At 39.2% G+C, this 26,265-nt stretch overlaps 2 protein-coding genes across 2 annotated transcripts; both read left to right on the forward strand.

Annotated features, from left to right (window-relative positions):
• The first annotated feature begins 5,480 nt into the window (after window positions 1–5,480).
• On the forward strand, window positions 5,481–9,824 carry LOC145267159 (uncharacterized). The gene has a single exon (XM_080123207.1). It carries the CDS (start codon window positions 5,481–5,483, stop codon window positions 9,822–9,824), a length of 4,344 nt encoding a protein of 1,447 aa, XP_079979333.1.
• A 2,232-nt stretch (window positions 9,825–12,056) lies between these two features.
• Window positions 12,057–15,104, forward strand: LOC145267160 (uncharacterized). The gene has a single exon (XM_080123208.1). The coding sequence runs from the start codon at window positions 12,057–12,059 to the stop codon at window positions 15,102–15,104; it is 3,048 nt and encodes a 1,015-aa protein (XP_079979334.1).
• The last annotated feature ends 11,161 nt before the right edge of the window (window positions 15,105–26,265 follow it).

Consider the following 26,265-nt stretch of genomic DNA (forward strand, 5'->3'; position numbering starts at 1 on the left):
GACATAATTTGGGGGCTCAGTCCGGGATTCTCATTACTTTTTATCTTTATCCGAAATCTGTCAATTGGGGAAACGAGCAGAAGTAGAAATGTCTACAGTAGAGGAATTCTTAAGAAACCCATCGGCGGAGCAGTTATTAAAATTGAAGAAGGACGACGCATTCGTAATAGGACAACAGCTCCAATTAGATGTCAGACGATCTATGAGGAAAGCTCATCTTCATAAGATAATTGCAGAACACATGGTCGACAATGATGTATTCGAGGACGAGATACTGGACAAATTACAGGTAGAACCTCAAGAAGTGACATCAGCACAAATCGAGCTCGAGAGGGCAAAAATAATGGCCAGAGCAGAGATAGAAATAGCCCGAATAGAGCAGGAAACCAGGAAATTAGAACTGGAACTCCGAGAAAGAAATTTTGGATCAGGCAATAAAGAATTTGACTTAGTGAAGCAAGTCAGGCTAATACCAAAATTCAAAAAAGACGAGGTCGATGAATATTTCCAGCACTTCGAGAAAACAGCGATCAATCTGGAATGGCCGAATCACACTTCGACGATGCTATTACAAACCGTTATAAGCGGCAAGGCGCAAAAAGCATACGCATCGTTGACGATCGAGGAATGTGCAAACTACGAGACGGTAAAAAGGGCGATAATGGCGGCATATGAGCTATTACCAGAAGCATACCGGCAAAAGTTTCGAAACTATCGAAAAAACGAAACTCAGTCCTATACGGAATTCCTTAGACAGAAGGAAACATACTTCGACCGATGGAGCGCGTCCGAGGGAGTGGAGGGAGACTACGAAAAGCTGAAACAATTAATTCTCATCAAAGAATGTAAAAAGGGCTTGAGTGACCAACTGCGGCTTTATGTAGAGGAGAGGAGAGTTGGAACTGCACGCGAATTAGCTACTTTAGCAGATGAACATGCCCTAACACATAAGACGTTCAAAGCAAAGCACAGCTACGCGGGAATACCAACCATGCGAGGAAAAGGCCACTATACACCGATCGAGAGTGTGCCAGCAAGAAACCATCCTCCGATAAAAGGCAGAGAAAGGCAGGAGATAACTTGCTTCCATTGTGGAAAGATCGGCCATATAGCCAGGAATTGTAGAGATCAATTCAGTCAGGAAGAGGGGATAGTGTCGCAAAAAGAAATAGAGGACAGCTATAAACCATTCATAGCTATGGGACTAGTGTCACAGAAGAACGATAGTGGGAACACCTCGAAAGTTAAAATACTGAGAGACACAGGAGCATCACAGTCCCTGTTGCTAAGAAGGCGACTCCCCAAAGGAAGACGATCCGATACGGGTGAACATATCGAAATTAAAGGCATAGGCGGAAAAGTCACGAAAGTCCAATCCATCAAATAAACCTCGAGTCGAAATGGATCTCGAAAACGATAAAAATAGGGGTAGTCAAAACTCTACCGATCGAGGACGTGGATATGCTTTTAGGAAACGACTTAGCTGGATCCAGAGTAATGGCTATGGGTATACCAGAACAGAGGGAGGTCAGAAAATGGGTGCCAAAAGCGAACCCAAATCAGAAAAAGGCGGGAGTGGTGACGCGCGCACAAACTCGAACACGTAGCAGAGAGGAGGAGGTGGAGGAGGAAAAACATAGACAACCAGAGGAGATGGCGCGGGAATCAAGAGAAAATGGCGGAAAGATCAAGAAAAGGCGCGAACTACCGACAAGAAAGGAAGATGGCGAACACAACATCTTACGTGATCAAACCACTACGGAAGATCTTATCGAAAAACAGAAGATGGATCCAAGCCTTAAGAAATATTTCAATTTGGCCAAAGGGAATATTGAAAAAGATAATAGCACCTCGGAATATCATATCTGCAATGGGATCCTGATGAGAAAATGGAGACCGAAGAATACCCCTGATATCGAAGACTGGGAAAATAGAGATCAGGTAGTAATACCTCAGGACTACCGGGTGCTTATCTTAAAAACAGCACATGAGATGCCGTTAGCGGGACATTTGGGGATAAATAAATCTTACAACAAAATAACTAGACACTTTTACTGGCCAGGGATAAAAACAGATGTAGTAAAGTTTTGCAGCACATGCCATACGTGTCAGATAGCGGGAAAGGCTAATTCAAACATACCTACAGCTCCATTGCAACCTATACCTATCACCGGCGAACCATTCAGCAAAGTGATCATAGACTGCGTAGGACCCCTACCCCGAACAAAGCAGGGAAACAAATATATATTTACAATTATGTGCGCAACATCCAGATTCCCAGAAGCAATACCATTAAGAAACATCATCTAAGAAAATAGTTGGAGCTCTGGTGAACTTTTTTACAAAATTCGGTTTGCCACAAGAAATACAATCGGATCAAGGATCAAACTTCACTTCCAAGATCTTTCAACAGGCCATTGAACAACTGGGCATCGAAGCGATTCGAGCGAGCGCATATCACCCTGAATCCCAAGGGGCGCTCGAGCGATTCCACTCCACATTGAAAAGCATGCTTCGAGCATACTGCACGGAGAGTCAAAAAGAATGGGATGAAGGACTACCTTTCGTTATGTTTGCAGCAAGAGAAGCTATCCAAGAGTCACTCGGATATAGCCCATTCAAGCTGATATACGGACACTCAGTCAGGGGACCATTAAAACTAATAAAAGAAAAATGGCTGGTGGACACTTCAAGACAACCGAATTTGTTGGAATACGTACTGAAGATGAGAAAACAGATAAGAGAAGCAAACGACTTGGCTAGGGAACATTTGGAGTACACCCAAACCAAAATGAAATTAAGATATGACAAAAAGACGATCCAACGGGAATTTGAAGTGGGGGACGAAGTACTGCTTCTATTACCAATGAATACCCATCCACTCAAATCCAAGTTCCAAGGACCTTATAAGGTTATAAGGAAGGTCAGTGACCTAAACTATATCATCGGAACACCGGATAGAAGAAGGAAAACTCGAAAATGCCACATAAATATGCTGAAGTCATATCATAGCAGAAATGAAGAAATGGCAAAAATAGCCGCATGCGAACCGGAGTTGAGTGAGAGCGAAACATGTGATAGTCATGATTATTATGACGTGCTCCAAGAAAAATCACCTAAACTTCAGAATTCGGCAATCTTGGAAAAGCTGGGGGAGAAATTGGATCACTTGGGCACAACAGAACGGGAGGAGTTATCGAAGCTCATCGAAAGTTTCAGATGCTTATTCGGAGACGTGCCTAGCAAATCGAAAATAGCAGTACATGAAATCGATGTAGGAGATGCAAAGCCCATCAAGCAACATCCTTACTGGATGAATCCGAATAAAGCTAAGCTGATGAAAGCCGAGACGGATTATATGCTACAGCATAATCTTATAGAACCCAGCTATAGTGCTTGGGCATCTCCATGCGTTCTCGTAAACAAGCCAGACGGATCGAAGCGATTCTGCATCGATTACAGAAAGGTGAATCGAGTGACGGCTACAGATGCTTATCCCATACCCAGAATGGATGACTGTATAGATCGAATAGGAAATGCCAAGTATCTAACGAAATGTGACTTACTTAAAGGATATTGGGCGGTACCTCTATCCGAGGCGGCCAAAGCAATATCAGCCTTTGTTACGCCGGAAGGCAGTTTCCAATATCGCGTCATGCCCTTTGGACTTAAAAACTCCCAGGCAACATTCGTCCGAACGATGGATAAATGTTTTAGAGGCGTAAAGGGCGTGGATATCTATATAGACGACATCGTGATCTATAGCGATACATGGGAGGCCCATATGGACACAATAAGAGAAGTCTTTCACAGGTTACAGCAGGCCAATCTAACGATTAACCTAGCGAAAAGTGAATTTGGAAAAGCCATAGTGCAATATTTAGGACATACACTGGGATATGGAAAAATATCACCCCAGGAGGCTAAGATTAGCAAAATCATGAATTACCCTGAACCGAAGAACATAAAGGATATCAGGAGATTCTTAGGCCTAGCAGGGTATTACAGAAGGTTCTGCCCAAACTTCTCCGATCTTGCTAACCCATTAACCGAATTACTTAAGAAAAGAACAAAATTCTTGTGGACAGACGAATGCAGAGAAGCCTTCTCTAACATAAAGAGGAAGCTAAGTACTGGACCAGTGCTGCAAGCACCGAATTTCAACAAACCCTTTTCTCTAGCTACTGACGCTAGCGATAATGGCTTAGGATCAGTGCTTTTACAAGAGGATGATGATGGAGAATTACATCCGGTCAGTTATCACTCCAGAAAATTTAATATTCACCAGCAGAAATATTCAACAATCGAGAAAGAAGCATTAGCTCTAATTGACAGTTTGAAGCACTTTGAAATCTATCTAACATCGTCAGCGGACTCTACGGTCGTATTCACGGACCATGATCCATTGCAATTTCTGCATCGCATGAAAAACAATAACAGAAGATTGCTGTCGTGGTGTCTCTTAGCCCAAGAATTTAATTTGAAAATACGGCACATCGCAGGCCGAAAGAACATAGTGGCGGATGCATTATCCCGCCTATAAATAAGTCGTACTATATCCGAAAACGTCATTTAAGAAAAAATAAGTTTTCGGCCTTTTAAGGGGGTGATGTGACATCAGAGCAAAGCGAACATTCAATCTCTCTACTTACTCTCTATATATATATATCTCGCTATCTCTCTCTTCCTAAGACCTAATCAACCAGATAACCTCCCCTCTCTATAAATGATGTGGCGTGGCAGTCACTTGGCTGAGGGAAGTGGGACAGAGGTTTGGTATGAATATCGCCGTAACGAGCGGAAATACTTCGTCATGGCAACCAGACAGCGAACATTTGTGGCAGGAAAAGCGGACCACGAGGGATTTGAAAATAAGAAATAAACAGTTGGCGAAAAGAAGCGATACAGCCCAGTGTACAAACATTATCTCCGAGAATCGAACCTCATCGAAAATTGAGATTTGAATCAATTGAATTGCGGATTATTATTCAAATACAATCGTATTGTCGATTGAACTCAACATTTGATCTGATTGAGATTTGAATTAATTAAATTGCGGATTATTATTCAAATACAATCATATTGGCGATGTAACTCACATATATTCTTCTTTGGAACTAAGATTCGAGGAAGAGATAGACTTTCGCCATCTCAACTTTTTTCTTGGATATTGTGTTTGCGAATTTATGATCCGTGTTTACCCTAACGGACAAAACAGCTAAGTTTGGCCTATCTCATGCCAATATCTTTTCTTATCCACAAATATTAACCGGGTCGTGACATTATTTGGGGGCTCAGTCCGGGATTCTCATTACTTTTTATCTTTATCCGAAATCTGTCAATTGGGGAAACGAGCAGAAGTAGAAATGTCTACAGTAGAGGAATTCTTAAGAAACCCATCGGCGGAGCAGTTATTAAAATTGAAGTAGGACGACGCATTCGTAATAGGACAACAGCTCCAATTAGATGTCAGACGATCTATGAGGAAAGCTCATCTTCATAAGATAATTGCAGAACACGTGGTCGACAACGATGTATTCGAGGACGAGATACTGGACAAATTACAGGTAGAACCTCAAGAAGTGACATCAGCACAAATCGAGCTCGAGAGGGCAAAAATAATGGCCAGAGCAGAGATAGAAAAAGCCCGAATAGAGCAGGAAACCAGGAAATTAGAACTGGAACTCCGAGAAAGAAATTTTGGATCAGGCAATAAAGAATTTGACTTAGTGAAGCAAGTCAGGCTAATACCAAAATTCAAAGAAGACGAGGTCGATGAATATTTCCAGCACTTCGAGAAAACAGCGATCAATCTGGAATGGCCGAATCACACTTCGACGATGCTATTACAAACCGTTATAAGCGGCAAGGCGCAAAAAGCATACGCATCGTTGACGATCGAGGAATGTGCAAACTACGAGATAGTAAAAAGGGCGATAATGGCGGCATATGAGATATTACCAGAAGCATACCGGCAAAAGTTTCGAAACTATCGAAAAAACGAAACTCAGTCCTATACGGAATTCCTTAGACAGAAGGAAACATACTTCGACCGATGGAGCGCGTCCGAGGGAGCGGAGGGAGACTACGAAAAGCTGAAACAATTAATTTTCATCAAAGAATGTAAAAAGGGCTTGAGTGACCAACTGCGGCTTTATGTAGAGGAGAGGAGAGTTGGAACTGCACGCGAATTAGCTACTTTAGCAGATGAACATGCCCTGACACATAAGACGTTCAAAGCAAAGCACAGTTACGCGGGAATACCAACCATGCGAGGAAAAGGCCACTATACACCGATCGAGAGTGTGCCAGCAAGAAACCATCCTCCGATAAAAGGCAGAGAAAGGCAGGAGATAACTTGCTTCCATTGTGGAAAGATTGGCCATATAGCCAGGAATTGTAGAGATCAATTCAGTCAGGAAGAGGGGATAGTGTCGCGAAAAGAAATAGAGGACGGCTATCAACCATTCATAGCTATGGGACTAGTGTCACAGAAGAACGATAGTGGGAACACCTCGAAAGTTAAAATACTGAGAGACACAGGAGCATCACAGTCCCTGTTGCTAAGAAGGCGACTCCCCAAAGGAAGACGATCCGATACGGGTGAACATATCGAAATTAAAGGCATAGGCGGAAAAGTCACGAAAGTCCCAATCCATCAAATAAACCTCGAGTCGAAATGGATCTCGAAAACGATAAAAATAGGGGTAGTCAAAACTCTACCGATCGAGGACGTGGATATGCTTTTAGGAAACGACTTAGCTGGATCCAGAGTAATGGCTACGGGTATACCAGAACAGAGGGAGGTCAGAAAATGGGTGCCAAATGCGAACCCAAATCAGAAAAAGGCGGGAGTGGTGACGCGCGCACAAACTCAAACACGTAGCAGAGAGGAGGAGGTGGAGGAGGAAAAACATAGACAACCAGAGGAGATGGCGTGGGAATCAAGAGAAAATGGCGGAAAGATCAAGAAAAGGTGCGAACTACCGACAAGAAAGGAAGATGGCGAACACAACATCTTACGTGATCAAACCACTACGGAAGATCTTATCGAAAAACAGGAGATGGATCCAAGCCTTAAGAAATATTTCAATTTGGCCAAAGGGAATATTGAAAAAGATAATAGCACCTCGGAATATCATATCTGCAATGGGATCCTGATGAGAAAATGGAGACCGAAGAATACCCCTGATATCGAAGACTGGGAAAATAGAGATCAGGTAGTAATACCTCAGGACTACCGGGTGCTTATCTTAAAAACAGCACATGAGATGCCGTTAGCGGGACATTTGGGGATAAATGAATCTTACGACAAAATAATTAGACACTTTTACTGGCCAGCGATAAAAACAGATGTAGTAAAGTTTTGCAGCACATGCCATACGTGTCAGATAGCGGGAAAGGCTAATTCAAACATACCTACAGCTCCATTGCAACCTATACCTATCACCGGCGAACCATTCAGCAAAGTGATCATAGACTGCGTAGGACCCCTACCCCGAACAAAGCAGGGAAACAAATATATATTTACAATTATGTGCGCAACATCCAGATTCCCAGAAGCTATACCATTAAGAAACATATCATCTAAGAAAATAGTTGGAGCTCTGGTGAACTTTTTTACAAAATTCGGTTTGCCACAAGAAATACAATCGGATCAAGGATCAAACTTCACTTCCAAGATCTTTCAACAGGCCATTGAACAACTGGGCATCGAAGCGATTCGAGCGAGCGCATATCACCCTGAATCCCAAGGGGCGCTCGAGCGATTCCACTCCACATTGAAAAGCATGCTTCGAGCATACTGCACGGAGAGTCAAAAAGAATGGGATGAAGGACTACCTTTCGTTACGTTTGCAGTGAGAGAAGCTACCCAAGAGTCACTTGGATATAGCCCATTCAAGCTGATATACGGACACTCAGTCAGGGGACCATTAAAACTAATAAAAGAAAAATGGCTGGTGGACACTTCAAGACAACCGAATTTGTTGGAATACGTACTGAAGATGAGAAAACGGATAAGGGAAGCAAACGACTTGGCTAGGGAACATTTGGAGCACACCCAAACCAAAATGAAATTAAGATATGACAAAAAGACGATCCAACGGGAATTTGAAGTGGGGGACGAAGTACTGCTTCTATTACCAATGAATACCCATCCACTCAAATCCAAGTTCCAAGGACCTTATAAGGTTATAAGGAAGGTCAGTGACCTAAACTATATCATCGGAACACCGGATAGAAGAAGGAAAACTCGAAAATGCCACATAAATATGCTGAAGTCATATCATAGCAGAAATGAAGAAATGGCAAAAATAGCCGCATGCGAACCGGAGTTGAGTGAGAGCGAAACATGTGATAGTCACGATTATTATGACGTGCTCCAAGAAAAATCACCTAAACTTCAGAATTCTGCAATCTTGGAAAAGCTGGGGGAGAAATTTGATCACTTGGGCACAACAGAACGGGAGGAGTTATCGAAGCTCATCGAAAGTTTCAGATGCTTATTCGGAGACATGCCTAGCAAATCGAAAATAGCAGTACATGAAATCGATGTAGGAGATGCAAAGCCCATCAAGCAACATCCTTACCGGATGAATCCGAATAAAGCTAAGCTGATGAAAGCCGAGACGGATTATATGCTACAGCATAATCTTATAGAACCCAGCTATAGTGCTTGGGCATCTCCATGCGTTCTCGTAAACAAGCCAGACGGATCGAAGCAATTCTGCACCGATTACAGAAAGGTGAATCGAGTGACGGCTACAGATGCTTATCCCATACCCAGAATGGATGACTGTATAGATCGAATAGGAAATGCCAAGTATCTAACGAAATGTGACTTACTTAAAGGATATTGGGCGGTACCTCTATCCGAGGCAGTCAAAGCAATATCAGCCTTTGTTACGCCGGAAGGCAGTTTCCAATATTGCGTCATGCCCTTTGGACTTAAAAACTCCCAGGCAACATTCGTCCGAACGATGGATAAATGTCTGAGAGGCGTAAAGGGCGTGGATACCTATATAGACGACATCGTGATCTATAGCGATACATGGGAGGCCCATATGGACACAATAAGAGAAGTCTTTCACAGGTTACAGCAGGCCAATCTAACGATTAACCTAGCGAAAAGTGAATTTGGAAAAGCCACAGTGCAATATTTAGGACATACACTGGGATATGGAAAAATATCACCCCAGGAGGCTAAGATTAGCAAAATCATGAATTACCCTGAACCGAAGAACGTAAAGGATATCAGGAGATTCTTAGGCCTAGCAGGGTATTACAGAAGGTTCTGCCCGAAATTCTCCGATCTTGCTAACCCATTAACCGAATTACTTAAGAAAAGAACAAAATTCTTGTGGACAGACGAATGCAGAGAAGCCTTCTCTAACATAAAGAGGAAGCTAAGTACTGGACCAATGCTGCAAGCACCGAATTTCAACAAACCCTTTTCTCTAGCTACTGACGCTAGCGATAATGGCTTAGGATCAGTGCTTTTACAAGAGGATGATGATGGAGAATTACGTCCGGTCAGTTATCACTCCAGAAAATTTAATATTCACCAGCAGAAATATTCAACGATCGAGAAAGAAGCATTAGCTCTAATTGACAGTTTGAAGCACTTTGAAATCTATCTAACATCGTCAGCGGACTCTACGGTCGTATTCACGGACCATGATCCATTGCAATTTCTGCATCGCATGAAAAACAATAACAGAAGATTGTTGTCGTGGTGTCTCTTAGCCCAAGAATTTAATTTGAAAATACGGCACATCACAGGCCAAAAGAACATAGTGGCGGATGCATTATCCCGCCTATAAATAAGTCGTACTATATCCGAAAACGTCATTTAAGAAAAAATAAATTTCGGCCTTTTAAGGGGGGGATGTGACGTCAGAGCAAAGCGAACATTCAATCTCTCTACTTACTCTCTATATATATATCTCGCTATCTCTCCCTTCCTAAGACCTAATCAACCAGATAACCCCCCCCCCTCTCTGTAAATGATGTGGCCTGGCAGTCACTTGGCTGAGGGAAAAGGGACAGAGGTTTGGTATGAATATTGCCGTAACGAGCGGAAATACATCGTCATGGCAACCAGACAGCGAACATTTGTGGCGGGAAAAGCGGACCACGAGGGATTTGAAAATAAGAAATAAACAGTTGGCGAAAAGAAGCGATACAGCCCAGTGTACAAACATTATCTCCGAGAATCGAACCTCATCGAAGATTGAGATTTGAATCAATTGAATTGCGGATTATTATTCAAATACAATCGTATTGTCGATTGAACTCAACATTTAATCTGATTGAGATTTGAATTAATTAAATTGCGGATTATTATTCAAATACAATCATATTGGCGATGTAACTCACATATATTCTTCTTTGGAACTAAGATTCGAGGAAGAGATAGACTTTCGCTATCTCAACATTTTTCTTGGATATTGTGTTTGCGAATTTATGATCCGTGTTTACTCTAACGGACAAAACAGCTAAGTTTGGCCTATCTCATGCCAATATCTTTTCTTATCCACAAACATTAACCGGGTCGTGACATAATTTGGGGGCTCAGTCCGGGATTCTCATTACTTTTTATCTTTATCCGAAATCTGTCAATTGGGGAAACGAGCAGAAGTAGAAATGTCTACAGTAGAGGAATTCTTAAGAAACCCATCGGCGGAGCAGTTATTAAAATTGAAGAAGGACGACGCATTCGTAATAGGACAACAGCTCCAATTAGATGTCAGACGATCTATGAGGAAAGCTCATCTTCATAAGATAATTGCAGAACACATGGTCGACAATGATGTATTCGAGGACGAGATACTGGACAAATTACAGGTAGAACCTCAAGAAGTGACATCAGCACAAATCGAGCTCGAGAGAGCAAAAATAATGGCCAGAGCAGAGATAGAAATAGCCCGAATAGAGCAGGAAACCAGGAAATTAGAACTGGAACTCCGAGAAAGAAATTTTGGATCAGGCAATAAAGAATTTGACTTAGTGAAGCAAGTCAGGCTAATACCAAAATTCAAAAAAGACGAGGTCGATGAATATTTCCAGCACTTCGAGAAAACAGCGATCAATCTGGAATGGCCGAATCACACTTCGACGATGCTATTACAAACCGTTATAAGCGGCAAGGCGCAAAAAGCATACGCATCGTTGACGATCGAGGAATGTGCAAACTACGAGACGGTAAAAAGGGCGATAATGGCGGCATATGAGCTATTACCAGAAGCATACCGGCAAAAGTTTCGAAACTATCGAAAAAACGAAACTCAGTCCTATACGGAATTCCTTAGACAGAAGGAAACATACTTCGACCGATGGAGCGCGTCCGAGGGAGTGGAGGGAGACTACGAAAAGCTGACACAATTAATTCTCATTGAAGAATGTAAAAAGGGCTTGAGTGACCAACTGCGGCTTTATGTAGAGGAGAGGAGAGTTGGAACTGCACGCGAATTAGCTACTTTAGCAGATGAACATGCCCTGACACATAAGACGTTCAAAGCAAAGCACAGCTACGCGGGAATACCAACCATGCGAGGAAAAGGCCACTATACACCGATCGAGAGTGTGCCAGCAAGAAACCATCCTCCAATAAAAGGCAGAGAAAGGCAGGAGATAACTTGCTTCCATTGTGGAAAGATCGGCCATATAGCCAGGAATTGTAGAGATCAATTCAGTCAGGAAGAGGGGATAGTGTCGCAAAAAGAAATAGAGGACAGCTATAAACCATTCATAGCTATGGGACTAGTGTCACAGAAGAACGATAGTGGGAACACCTCGAAAGTTAAAATACTGAGAGACACAGGAGCATCACAATCCCTGTTGCTAAGAAGGCGACTCCCCAAAGGAAGACGATCCGATACGGGTGAACATATCGAAATTAAAGGCATAGGCGGAAAAGTCACGAAAGTCCAATCCATCAAATAAACCTCGAGTCGAAATGGATCTCGAAAACGATAAAAATAGGGGTAGTCAAAACTCTACCGATCAAGGACGTGGATATGCTTTTAGGAAACGACTTAGCTGGATCCAGAGTAATGGCTATGGGTATACCAGAACAGAGGGAGGTCAGAAAATGGGTGCCAAAAGCGAACCCAAATCAGAAAAAGGCGGGAGTGGTGACGCGCGCACAAACTCGAACACGTAGCAGAGAGGAGGAGGTGGAGGAGGAAAAACATAGACAACCAGAGGAGATGGCGCGGGAATCAAGAGAAAATGGCGGAAAGATCAAGAAAAGGCGCGAACTACCGACAAGAAAGGAAGATGGCGAACACAACATCTTACGTGATCAAACCACTACGGAAGATCTTATCGAAAAACAGAAGATGGATCCAAGCCTTAAGAAATATTTCAATTTGGCCAAAGGGAATATTGAAAAAGATAATAGCACCTCGGAATATCATATCTGCAATGGGATCCTGATGAGAAAATGGAGACCGAAGAATACCCCTGATATCGAAGACTGGGAAAATAGAGATCAGGTAGTAATACCTCAGGACTACCGGGTGCTTATCTTAAAAACAGCACATGAGATGCCGTTAGCGGGACATTTGGGGATAAATAAATCTTACAACAAAATAACTAGACACTTTTACTGGCCAGGGATAAAAACAGATGTAGTAAAGTTTTGCAGCACATGCCATACGTGTCAGATAGCGGGAAAGGCTAATTCAAACATACCTACAGCTCCATTGCAACCTATACCTATCACCGGCGAACCATTCAGCAAAGTGATCATAGACTGCGTAGGACCCCTACCCCGAACAAAGCAGGGAAACAAATATATATTTACAATTATGTGCGCAACATCCAGATTCCCAGAAGCAATACCATTAAGAAACATATCATCTAAGAAAATAGTTGGAGCTCTGGTGAATTTTTTTACAAAATTCGGTTTGCCACAAGAAATACAATCGGATCAAGGATCAAACTTCACTTCCAAGATCTTTCAACAGGCCATTGAACAACTGGGCATCGAAGCGATTCGAGCGAGCGCATATCACCCTGAATCCCAAGGGGCGCTCGAGCGATTCCACTCCACATTGAAAAGCATGCTTCGAGCATACTGCACGGAGAGTCAAAAAGAATGGGATGAAGGACTACCTTTCGTTATGTTTGCAGCAAGAGAAGCTATCCAAGAGTCACTCGGATATAGCCCATTCAAGCTGATATACGGACACTCAGTCAGGGGACCATTAAAACTAATAAAAGAAAAATGGCTGGTGGACACTTCAAGACAACCGAATTTGTTGGAATACGTACTGAAGATGAGAAAACAGATAAGAGAAGCAAACGACTTGGCTAGGGAACATTTGGAGTACACCCAAACCAAAATGAAATTAAGATATGACAAAAAGACGATCCAACGGGAATTTGAAGTGGGGGACGAAGTACTGCTTCTATTACCAATGAATACCCATCCACTCAAATCCAAGTTCCAAGGACCTTATAAGGTTATAAGGAAGGTCAGTGACCTAAACTATATCATCGGAACACCGGATAGAAGAAGGAAAACTCGAAAATGCCACATAAATATGCTGAAGTCATATCATAGCAGAAATGAAGAAATGGCAAAAATAGCTGCATGCGAACCGGAGTTGAGTGAGAGCGAAACATGTGATAGTCATGATTATTATGACGTGCTCCAAGAAAAATCACCTAAACTTCAGAATTCTGCAATCTTGGAGAAGCTGGGGGAGAAATTGGATCACTTGGGCACAAATGAATGGGAGGAGTTATCGAAGCTCATCGAAAGTTTCAGATGCTTATTCAGAGACGTGCCTAGCAAATCGAAAATAGCAGTACATGAAATCGATGTAGGAGATGCAAAGCCCATCAAGCAACATCCTTACCGGATGAATCCGAATAAAGCTAAGCTGATGAAAGCCGAGACGGATTATATGCTACAGCATAATCTTATAGAACCCAGCTATAGTGCTTGGGCATCTCCATGCGTTCTCGTAAACAAGCCAGACGGATTGAAGCAATTCTGCATCGATTACAGAAAGGTGAATCGAGTGACGGCTACAGATGCTTATCCCATACCCAGAATGGATGACTGTATAGATCGAATAGGAAATGCCAAGTATCTAACGAAATGTGACTTACTTAAAGGATATTGGGCGGTACCTCTATCCGAGGCGGCCAAAGCAACATCAGCCTTTGTTACGCCGGAAGGCAGTTTCCAATATTGCGTCATGCCCTTTGGACTTAAAAACTCCCAGGCAACATTCGTCCGAATGATGGATAAATGTTTGAGAGGCGTAAAGGGCGTGGATATCTATATAGACGACATCGTGATCTATAGCGATACATGGGAGGCCCATATGGACACAATAAGAGAAGTCTTTCACAGGTTACAGCAGGCCAATCTAACGATTAACCTAGCGAAAAGTGAATTTGGAAAAGCCATAGTGCAATATTTAGGACATACACTGGGATATGGAAAAATATCACCCCAGGAGGCTAAGATTAGCAAAATCATGAATTACCCTGAACCGAAGAACATAAAGGATATCAGGAGATTCTTAGGCCTAGCAGGGTATTACAGAAGGTTCTGCCCAAACTTCTCCGATCTTGCTAACCCATTAACCGAATTACTTAAGAAAAGAACAAAATTCTTGTGGACAGACGAATGCAGAGAAGCCTTCTCTAACATAAAGAGGAAGTTAAGTACTGGACCAGTGCTGCAAGCACCGAATTTCAACAAACCCTTTTCTCTAGCTACTGACGCTAGCGATAATGGCTTAGGATCAGTGCTTTTACAAGAGGATGATGATGGAGAATTACATCCGGTCAGTTATCACTCCAGAAAATTTAATATTCACCAGCAGAAATATTCAACGATCGAGAAAGAAGCATTAGCTCTAATTGACAGTTTGAAGCACTTTGAAATCTATCTAACATCGTCAGCGGACTCTACGGTCGTATTCACGGACCATGATCCATTGCAATTTCTGCATCGCATGAAAAACAATAACAGAAGATTGTTGTCATGGTGTCTCTTAGCCCAAGAATTTAATTTGAAAATACGGCACATCGCAGGCCGAAAGAACATAGTGGCGGATGCATTATCCCGCCTATAAATAAGTCGTACTATATCCGAAAACGTCATTTAAGAAAAAATAAGTTTTCGGCCTTTTAAGGGGGGGATGTGACGTCAGAGCAAAGCGAACATTCAATCTCTCTACTTACTCTCTCTATATATATCTCGCTATCTCTCTCTTCCTAAGACCTAATCAACCAGATAACCCCCCCTCTCTGTAAATGATGTGGCGTGGCAGTCACTTGGCTGAGGGAAGTGGGACAGAGGTTTGGTATGAATATCGCCGTAACGAGCGGAAATACATCGTCATGGCAACCAGACAGTGAACATTTGTGGCGGGAAAAGCAGACCACGAGGGATTTGAAAATAAGAAATAAACAGTTGGTGAAAAGAAGCGATACAGCCCAGTGTACAAACATTATCTCCGAGAATCGAACCTCATCGAAGATTGAGATTTGAATCAATTGAATTGCGGATTATTATTCAAATACAATCGTATTGGCGATTGAACTCACATATATTCTTCTTTGGAACTAAGATTCGAGGAAGAGATAGACTTTCGCCATCTCAACTTTTTTCTTGGATATTGTGTTTGCGAATTTATGATCCGTGTTTACTCTAACGGACAAAACAGCTAAGTTTGGCCTATCTCATGCCAATATCTTTTCTTATCCACAAACTTCTATACATATTGTACTGTAATTTCATGTCGCATACATCTAGCAAACATCCCCAAAAATACGTCTATCTCACTCATTCTTTTTATCGGAGCTTTTTCTTCTTCCTTTTTGTACATAAAAGTCTTCCTTGAATTTTAAACTTGGATTGAGTGTTTGTTTTGTCATTCATTGCTCTGTTGTTCCATTCCCCTTAATGATATGTTTCGCTGGTTGATCCGACATCCGACGATTAACCGAAGATAATTATGAGACATTGGATATAAAATAAAATAAATTTTTGTGTCTCGATGTGATTGCCAATCAATTCGGTCATCCATTAACCAGGTCGTGACACCTACTAATGCATTACTAATACTTTTACTGAAATAAAAAAATTTTTTTAAAAAGACCTAAAAAAAAAATTAAAATCTATAGATTATAAGTGTATTTTTACGTTTGCAAAAATACATGCTTATAATACGTGTTTTGTTGCAATAATCTGAAAAATGATTTTAAAAAAATAAAATAAAACTCAACAGTTAAATATTTAGGTTACAATCATGCTTCTTAGCAAGTAAATTTGGAAAGTTTTTTGGTTGCATGAACGGCATCCATTTTGTTTGTATTAACACTTTAACCTACTAATGCGTTACTCATACTTTTACTGAAATAAAAAATTTTTTTTAAAAAGACGTAAAAAAAAATTTGCATCACTTTTTTGCAAACATTTTCTGTGCGAATTTTCTTTTCGACAAATACTTTTTGCATGCTTATTTTAAGGAACGCATAAATTACAATTGACTTTTATTTTTTGTACACATTAGTTTTCTTTCTTATTTATCAAAAATGTCCTATTTTTTTTTTGCATTATTTTAATTAACAAAAAAAAACAAACAAAAAAAAAAATACACTCCCTCTTTAAACGGGTACATATTGCATGTATGTTTATTTTTATGTATATTTATTTATATGTATATATGTATGCAGTTTTTTCTTTTTAACAAAACTGCATAATCAAATTTAAGAAATGGCTTCTTTTTCACAAACCCATCTCCTTTTAAAGTAAAAATACGTTCCATTTTTTTTTCTTTCTCTTCTCTGTACACATATATATCTGTTTGACATTTGAACACAATTAAAGATGGCATCTTTTTACATGCTAAAATTTTAAGATCAAAATTATTTCTAATTTTGTTATGAATAATTGAATATAATTGAATATGTATTTATGTTTGAGCAGAATGAACATAAGGGACTTCCCCCATTATAAAAAATAAGGAGGATGTTACAATATTTTGGGTTATAATGGGGTATGATCCCGCATAGTTGGGAGATTCTGTTTATAAACGATGCTACTAGGAACTGATGAATCGAATTAATTCACGTTCTGCTACCAACTAATCAGAAACCAGAATTGCTCCATAAATATTAAACCTTTCTGTAGCAATTTCGCATATGTTTTCTCCGTCTCAACACGGGAAGAATCTTTTGCTCTGTGGATTCCAACTCCAGTTCTTTCTACGGCAAACCAGTCACCTCCTAGGACTTGTGTAGAACAATGAACCATTGGAAACTGTTCTGTCTACTGCAAACTAGTCACCTCCGAGGACTTGTGTAGAACAACGAACCATCGGAAACTGTTCTGAAACTGAACATGGCTTACACTTCCAAGGCCATACTGAATGATACTTTGCATTCGTAAAACTCAATCCTATCATCTTGAACAGATCCCCTCACTACAATCCTTTATAAAAACCTACGTGACAACACTCGGGGGTCAGAGGCTTTCTTTCACCTGTAAAAGGAACACTCATTTCAGAGCAACCTGTGTGCCTCCTCATCTAGCGAGTGCACACTTTCAAAGCCAGAAAGGCTTTCTTAGTGTCTTCTTTCCAGAATTCACCGTTTCTCTCACATGGTGTACACATTCAGTCTAAGTAAGTTATGCGAAACGTATGCCTCCGGATATCAATGCTTGACATGCCCAGACCACTTTCCGATGGATGCAGGTAACAGATCTCCCTACTGACCACAGCTTTCTTTCTATGCCACAAGAAATTGAAAAGAGCACTCACTAGTTGTAGTAGTGTGGTTTATGAGAGTGGACGGTAGAGGATACGAGGATAAATGTGCAAATTGCAAACCTCTACTCAACCCTTTAAAGTTAGATTTCTCAGGGATCACAATACTTCCAACTAATTTTTATTCACCTGGAGGTCAGGACCAAACCAGATGCCGAGTATCTTGCAAGGCCCATCCATCCAATCAAAGGACCCCTAAAGCACCAATGCACAAGCGCATAGACTTATAGCAGTTGATTTTGCTCCCTGTCACCTGTTCATACTGTCTTATTTCTATGTCGATGACTTTGGTCTCAGCACTGCTCATTATAAGCACAGTCATGTCGTCGGCATAGGCGGAGTACTTACTTGTGGTGCAAGCACCTGACAGAGTAATACCGTGAAGGACCGAACTCACCCGAAGCCTACAAAGGAAAGGCTCTAATGCAAGCACATAAGCATCGGTGAGAGCACACAATCCTGACGAATTGGTCTGGACAAATTGAAAGGCTTTGACCTCACACTATTCACCTCTACCAGCACACTCAGTTTTGCATACAAGAGGCAAATTCAGGAGCAAAACTGAGAACCAAATCCAGCCAAGGAAAGAACAGCCTCTAAGTAACAAGTAAATCAGCTCGGACGGTAACTGGTGGTGAGATAAAATTTGAAGGAGAAGTTATCCTTCCGATAAAATTGAAAGGGATTACGAAGAAATTAAAACTGTTCGTATTGAAAAATAACGAAAACCTGTTTGGAATAGATTTAATTGAGAAATTTGGACTCTGGGATAAGCCAATTAATACATTCTGTAAAAAAATAGAATGTACTACTCCAACAACAGAAAATATAAAAGAGGACTTAAAAAAATTATTCCCTGATGTATTTATGACTAAATTAGGTTGTTGCAATAAATTTAAGGCCTCGTTTGAACTTAAAGAAAACACCAGCCCAATGCTTAGAAAAAAGCGAAACGTTCCGTTCGCTGGGTTGGAAAAGATTAATAAAGAATTAGACAGATTGGAACAGACAGGAATACTATCAAAAATAGAACATAGCGACTGGGCAGCCCCCACCGTATATGTAAAGAAAAAGAATGATGAAATCAGAGTGTGCGCTGACTTTTCAACAGGTCTAAACTCCAAAAAATCCAAACACGGTCGAACCGTGTTTGGATTTTACCATTCTTGGATTTTTTACCCTTCACCGGACTATCCATTCATGTGAAATTTTTTTATCTTTTACCTCCTATTCCCCTTACTGTGACTTACTTGTAGTTTCATTAAATACTTTTACATACAAAATCCGATCCCGCATTTTGCTAATTCCTGCCCTCTGATGAGAAGGAGAGTATTTCTTTGAAACTCTGCGGATTAAGGACTATCCACTTATCTTGCGCTTCCTTTTTAAAATTAAATATGTTTTTAACTCTTTTTCAAGATGTCTTTTAACATGTTTTATTAATCATTTGTTCATATTATAAGCTCTATTTCCTTTTCGGTTTTATTGAGCTTTTACATCTGGTTGAGATTACTTTACTTGTAAATATTAACTCTTTAATATTTATAATATATTTTAAGTTTACGATTTTGATTACCTTGGTAAACTTGTTGTAATTTTTATTTATATATATATATATATATATATATATATATATATATATATATATATATATATACTTATATATATATATATACACATACATACATATATATATAGATACATACATGATATGATGATTGCAACATCTTGTCAGAGGAGTGCCACTCCCTCAGCCACTTAAAGTCCATGAGCCCAAAAATGACTTCCATCGCCACAGGACCATTTTTATAGACAAATGCCTGAGGGAGTATCTATCTATACACAGATGTTACAGAGTCTTAGCTTTGTACGACAGCTAAATCTCTCTCTCGGTTCAAAATGTTGAGATCCAGCAACAAGCAAGAGCAAGATTGCCAGCAACAAGTTAAACTGCAGACCAGCTTAATGCGGATACTGATCTCCCGCTATATGTTTTTTTTTTTTAAATCAGAGATTTGCTTCTCCTAGAAAGGTTGCCTTCACCTCGGCTTACAGGAGCCATCTCCACCCCATCACACACATACATACACACAAACACACACAGTGCTAGTTGGCCGTTGACCTCCAAAAAGAGTTCATTCGCTCTTTGAAAGGTCTTGTTTGTAATCCTTCAGGGAGACTAGCCACCCTCCTCACCAAACAAGTCTGGTGGGGGAACCAGTTTAGTCGCCGGTGACCCGACCATGAGGCATGTAGTACTGGGTTACATGGTACCAGTAGCATATGACATGACCTGACATACAAAATATGTATATACATATGCATATATATATATATACATACATGTATATATATATATATATATATATATATATATATATATATATATATATATATATATATATATAGGTATATGTATGTATATATATATGTATATGCATGTATATATATATATGTATATGTATGTATATATATATATGTATATGTATATATATGTGTATATGTATGTATGTATATATATATGTATGTATATATATATATGTATATGTATGTATATATATATATGTATGTATATATATACACACACATGTATATATATGCATACATATATATATATATATATATATATATACACACACACATGTATATATGTATACATGCATATATATATATATGTATACATACATATATGTGTTCCTCAGAATTGTCTGATCTATTCAGTGCTTCTTTTGTTCCAGATGGCAGTAAATTAAAATGACTCAAAAATTAAAAATTAAACAATACACTAGTAGAAACTCACCCAATCAAGATAAGTTTGTTGCGGACCAGGATATAAAATACCCTAACTCGCTACAAGAAAAAATTATGAAACGAATTGAATGAAGGAAACAAAGAACTCAAATGCTGGAATAAAATAAACGTGTTGTTTATTTTCTGTTGAGAAATGAAAGTCTTGGGTGTACACGTGTTCATTCAGCCATTGACGACTACGCGCGTGGAAGGAAAGGGGGAATGCAATAGAGAAACGCGAAGTGGCAGGCCGGCCTGTAGAAAGAGAGGGTTAAGCTCAGTAGAGCGTCACGCACATGTCTGTTTTGATGGACCAAAGGCGAAGGGGAGATAGAGTGAGAAAGAGTGAGGAAGTCAATCCAGGTTATGGAGATAGAAAGCGTATAAAGTGTACGTACGGTCTATTAGCTCTTTGTCCCACATAGTAGCAAGTGGTGTGAGGCACGTGGTCGGTCCGTAGACCGACCAGCTCGAAAGCTGGTCCTAAAAGGAAGAAGCTGCTTATTGCTCTTTCTTTTATAGGTGTTTCCGGTGGTCTTTTGTGCATGTGTGGATTTCCTTTGAAAGGGGAAGTGACGTTGTCCATACGTGCGTGTATGTGAGTACATGTGTGTACGTTAGCATGTGTGTATATACACATGAATGTGAGTGTATGCACGCGAACGTGAATATATGTACGTGTATGGACGTGAGCGCGTATGTTTGTGTGCGCATATGTATATGACAAGTAATATAGCTTGAAATGTGAATGCGTGTTTTTGTGTGAGACTAGAAAAAGCTTGCGCAAGTTACACTTCTACCTAACAAAAGAATATATTTGACTTTTACAAAAAAAACAAAAAAAAAACAATTTGAACTTTTGCATCAAATTAAAATAAATATTAAACAAAAATAAAGTAAAAATATGCTGGTAATTAATTTTCAAATCATGAAACACATTTTGAATATCTTTAAAATATTTATTTAAAAATACACTTACATTTTATGTTGCCAAATTGTCGAAGCCAAACGGGTATCAAAGATGTTAATTACCCACAAATACTTTCAGTTAGTGGTCTAGATTTTTATTGCCTTATATAGGGGAGTGAGATTGGTGGGCTCTAGCCGGCATTGGCGCTGGTAGGAATCCCTAAGTATAAGCATAAATGATACCGGCAGAATCCAAGAAAATCACACGGAAGCATGACATTTCAAATTCAATTCAAGGCCAATCCTTTTCACACCTTTCGCCATTCCTTGTCATATTTGCCAATGCCGAGTAAGAGAGCGGACAAAAACCTAACTGGACAAATCCAACACTATTATATTCTAGTTTTGATTTAATTACCAATAATGTTTGATATTATTTTTCTTGACAAAATATTTCTTTAAATTTAAACAATTTTTCAATACCTTGAAAATAAACTGCATTCTTCTCAAGGTTATCTTGCGAATTTTCGCAAAGTTTCAAGTTTTATTTTGTTTATTTTACGCAGATAAAATAAATTTAGATCTTCTTTTAATGTTATCATGATCTATAGAGGTTAGTTTTACTAATAGTTTAAAAGAGATAAATATTTATCAACGGTATCAGCAATGAAAACTTAACATAATAAAATATCAAAAGAATCGATTTTGGAATCGGAAATTAGGCACAAATTTTTCCGATTCTGATACCGATTCTGATACCCCGAAAACTACCGATTTTCCGATTCTCGATTCCGATTCCGATTAATTGGTACAACACTAATGTATACATACATACATATATATATGTATGTATGTATACATATATGTGTTCCTCAGAATTGTCTGATCTATTCCCTGCTTCTTTTGTTCCAGTTAGCAGTAAATCGGCTGGTGGTAAAGTTCTTGACATTGTAAGGTTGGTTGGTTATTTTTATTTACGACATATCAACCCTTTTCAGGTTATTTAATGCCGAATCCAGTGATTTTGAAGAACAATTTTTTAATAGATTATATTTGTTTTCTATTTAACCCATAGTTGGGACCCTAACAGGTACTACCAGTCCGGATCAAAGTGGACCTGGGAGCAATGGCAATTAAAGGGTGGCCCCACACTCCCCAAAGTCCGCAAGCTGGGGCCTCACCATCAGATATAGTTTAAGGTCATATCGAGGACCGGACATTGTTAGGTCTTTTCTTTCTGATCGAAGCTTGCGAGTAACTCTTGATGGAGTATCTTCATTTCTTTTTCCTATCTCAGGTCTTTATTCTAAGTTCAACACGTTTTCTTCTCAATATAAATGACCTTTCATGGAATATTATTGAGAAAATTAACATTTTATGCGGATGACATAGAATTCTTGCATTGCTTTCCCCCATCTTCCTTGGATCAATTGAAATACATAATTGATTTGGATTCGGTTATGGATTGGAATAAGAAATGGCTTCATTCATTTCCCCCCATTCTTCCATTCAGTCTTGAAAGACAAAGGATACTCCTTAGGAGCAGTAGCGCTAATTGTGAGGCAAGGGTTGCGCAATTTCCAACCACACCTCTCCTGAATCGGCACTGTTTGAGTCCAGTGGCAAGGAGAAGACCAGGAAGACGAAGACCAATGCTGAGATAAGTAATTCGTTTAATCCTGTTAAGACTCAGCTATTATCTTTCAGTTGTAGATGTATCCCTTTTCTTTCTGAGATTCTTATGACTGGGTCTGCTCTCAATGAGAAATCGACTTTAAGACTTCTTGGTCTTTCTTTTTCATCAAATCGTTCTTGGAGTTTATATATCAAATCCATTGCTCTTTCTGCTTCTGGTGAAATCGTTTCTCTTTATTGCTCTAAACTCTTTCTCACACCTGAGGCTTTTCTCTATCTTTACAAATCTACTATCAAACCATGTATGGAGTATTTTTGTAATATTTCGGCTGGTGAATCCGTGTCCCATTTGAAGGTTCTTGATAAATTGCAGAAACGTATCTGTAATTTGATTAGTCCTACACTTTCTTCTTCGCTGCAATCTCTCTCCCACAGGCATGATGTTGCTAATCTCAGTCTTTTCTACAAATACTATTATGACATGTGTTCTTCAAAATTATCTGATTTATTCCCTGCTTCCTTTGTTCCAGCTCGTTTGACTCACTGGTCTAGTGGTCTTCACTAATTCACTATTTTCATGCCTCATTGTAATACAGCTTCCTATTCCAATAGCTTCTTTCCAAAGACTGCATGGTTGTGGAACTCCTTGTCTGCTCACTGTTTTCCTTCTATCTACAGGCTTGATCTTCCCAAGCCTAAGGTCAATAAGCATTCCCTGTCTTTCCAATAATCAGCGTGCGTTCTTGTTAGCTCCCTACGTCAAGTGCTGTGTCTCATGTAATTTCCATAAAAAAAATTTAAATCGATTTTCTTTCAAGCATAACGCAATCTCCAAACTGAGAAATATTTTAGCAGGTCTTTTGTGCGAATAAAATATGTAATAAAATACCAAGAGAAACAAATGTTAATTAATACAGCTTTAGTAGTATAACAAATGATGTTCATGTTGAGGGAATTTGAATGTTGAGAAGAATCTAATTTTCATCATAAAAGTTGGTAATTGTAAAGTTGGGAGGTAATTCATGAAAAATCAAGAAAGAATTACCTCCCTTGGTTTGTGTGTGTGTGTGTGTGTGTATGTGTGTGTGTGTATGAGAGAGAGAGAGAGAGAGAGAGAGAGAGAGAGAGAGAGAGAGAGAGAGAGAGCAAAAGCAACGTTTCTGTTAGAAAACAAAAATGGTGACTGCCAAAGTGAACAGCAAACACAATAAATCATTTAAGTAATGCTGACACATGCCGACATATTGTGCCAAATGGCCAACAATTTGTCACGTGACTCGTATTTATGTAAAACTCGGATTCTTGTACTACACGAAACTGAAACTATAAAAAAAAAAAGTTTTTTTTTATAGTTTCATTGTTATCAAGTGCGACGAAATAGTTTATTAAAGAAAATGGTGTTCTTGTTTAGATACAGTCGACAGATCAAATTCTACAACTATGTCGTTTTAAAGCAAAAACAATGCCGAAAATAGTAATATATCAATGGCGAAAATAGTAATATATCAATGGCGAAAATAGTAATATATCAATGCCGAAAATAGTAATATATCAATGCCGAAAATAGTAATATATCCAAAAATTATGAAAAATCATCGAGTAGAAAGTTATTTCTAGTTAAAGGTAATTTTTAGGGAAAATTGGGTAAAAGCGAATTTTTTTAGACGTTATAAAGTAGGCAGTAGGAGGCTATACTCAGGGGGCATAACTCTGAAACGAATATTTTAGATTACTTGTGTCATGGCTGAAATATTTGTTGCCTATAGCGATAGTACTTATTTTTACTAAAACACAATACTAGTTGTAAAGGATGAATTTTCGTAATTTTTGGATATATTACTATTCTCGACATGGCAATTAAGTAAATAATATTGTTTGATTTAAACGATATATTAAAACATCGATTTTTCGGCTATATCTTAACAAGCAGCGAAAACTGCAAACGTGCCTTGATACATAATGTTGGAATTTTATTCTTGTTTAATCTTTCTTCCTCTCTTTTTCCACTTCTTCTTCTTTCTAACTCTTTCTATTTATTTCTGATGTGATGATGATGATGATGACTGTTGTATCACGTGACTGAATTATATTCGCTGATTGGTTTGGGGAGTTCCTTCTTGTTTTTTGAAGATTTGCAATATTCATCAGTTGGAGATTCACCATCCACTGATGCAGGATGTGTGAATTTTGTCTCTGTCAAAACAAGACGTAAAAATTGGAAATAGTCTTAACTGGACGTTAAAACAGTTGGGAATCAAGAAAGTTTGGAGGTAAGCAGCTAACCAAGCAAAGGTTATGATTTATCCAGATGTCGCGACTCGACTATAAACAAGTCGAAGAAGAATGGCATGTCAATAAAGGCATAAAAATTAGTAACATTCGTGCATTGGAAGGTGAAAGACAAAATATTTCTTCTAGGAATGAAGAAGTTGTTTTAATGGCCTAACACGAGGTCGAAATGCTGCGTGGTTAAGTTTAGCCAGATTACAAATGGAAAGTGTGCACGATAAAGAAAGAAAAATCTGCCAAGTGAGGTGGTGGAGACTCAGCTGCCGTAGAGACGAGAGAAACTAAGAGAATTACCAAAAGAACTTTAATTTAACATTTATAGTTTTATTGTTGTCATCTGCAAAGGACTATCATGGATTTATTTATCCTTAGGCAAAAAAAAGAGATATTGACGTCAGTTAAGGGGAAATAACTTCTGTTGACTTATTTCGATCCACATGTAAAAAGATAAAATGTCGTCCATTGTAAAAAGTGCTTCAGTAAGTGTCTTCTTTCTATTTATCTCCCTTTTTTCCATTTTCTATTCAGCACTCTCTCTAATTTTTTTTTTTTTTACAGTCGCTTAAGGTCAGTTGGACCTTGCTAAAGGGACTAATTTAGCAGTTGCAGTCGCAAGTGAACATTTTATATCTTATTGTTTTTACCTCTTTTTTCCCCAATAAATTATTTTGTCTTCTTGACGGTCGTTTCTTGCTTCTTTCTTGTTTTTATTGTTGCATTTTTTGTACCTTGGTAACTATGATCCACAGTTAACCGTCATTGCACATAGCAATAAATTTCCTGCATAATAGATGTTGATAATTTTTTTTTTTTAATGTTATCAATAACTTGCCACAGC

Source organism: Euprymna scolopes, chromosome 42, assembly GCF_053919585.1.
Source record: "Euprymna scolopes isolate OS-2025 chromosome 42, ASM5391958v1, whole genome shotgun sequence".
In the NCBI taxonomy this organism is placed as follows: domain Eukaryota; kingdom Metazoa; phylum Mollusca; class Cephalopoda; order Sepiida; family Sepiolidae; genus Euprymna; species Euprymna scolopes.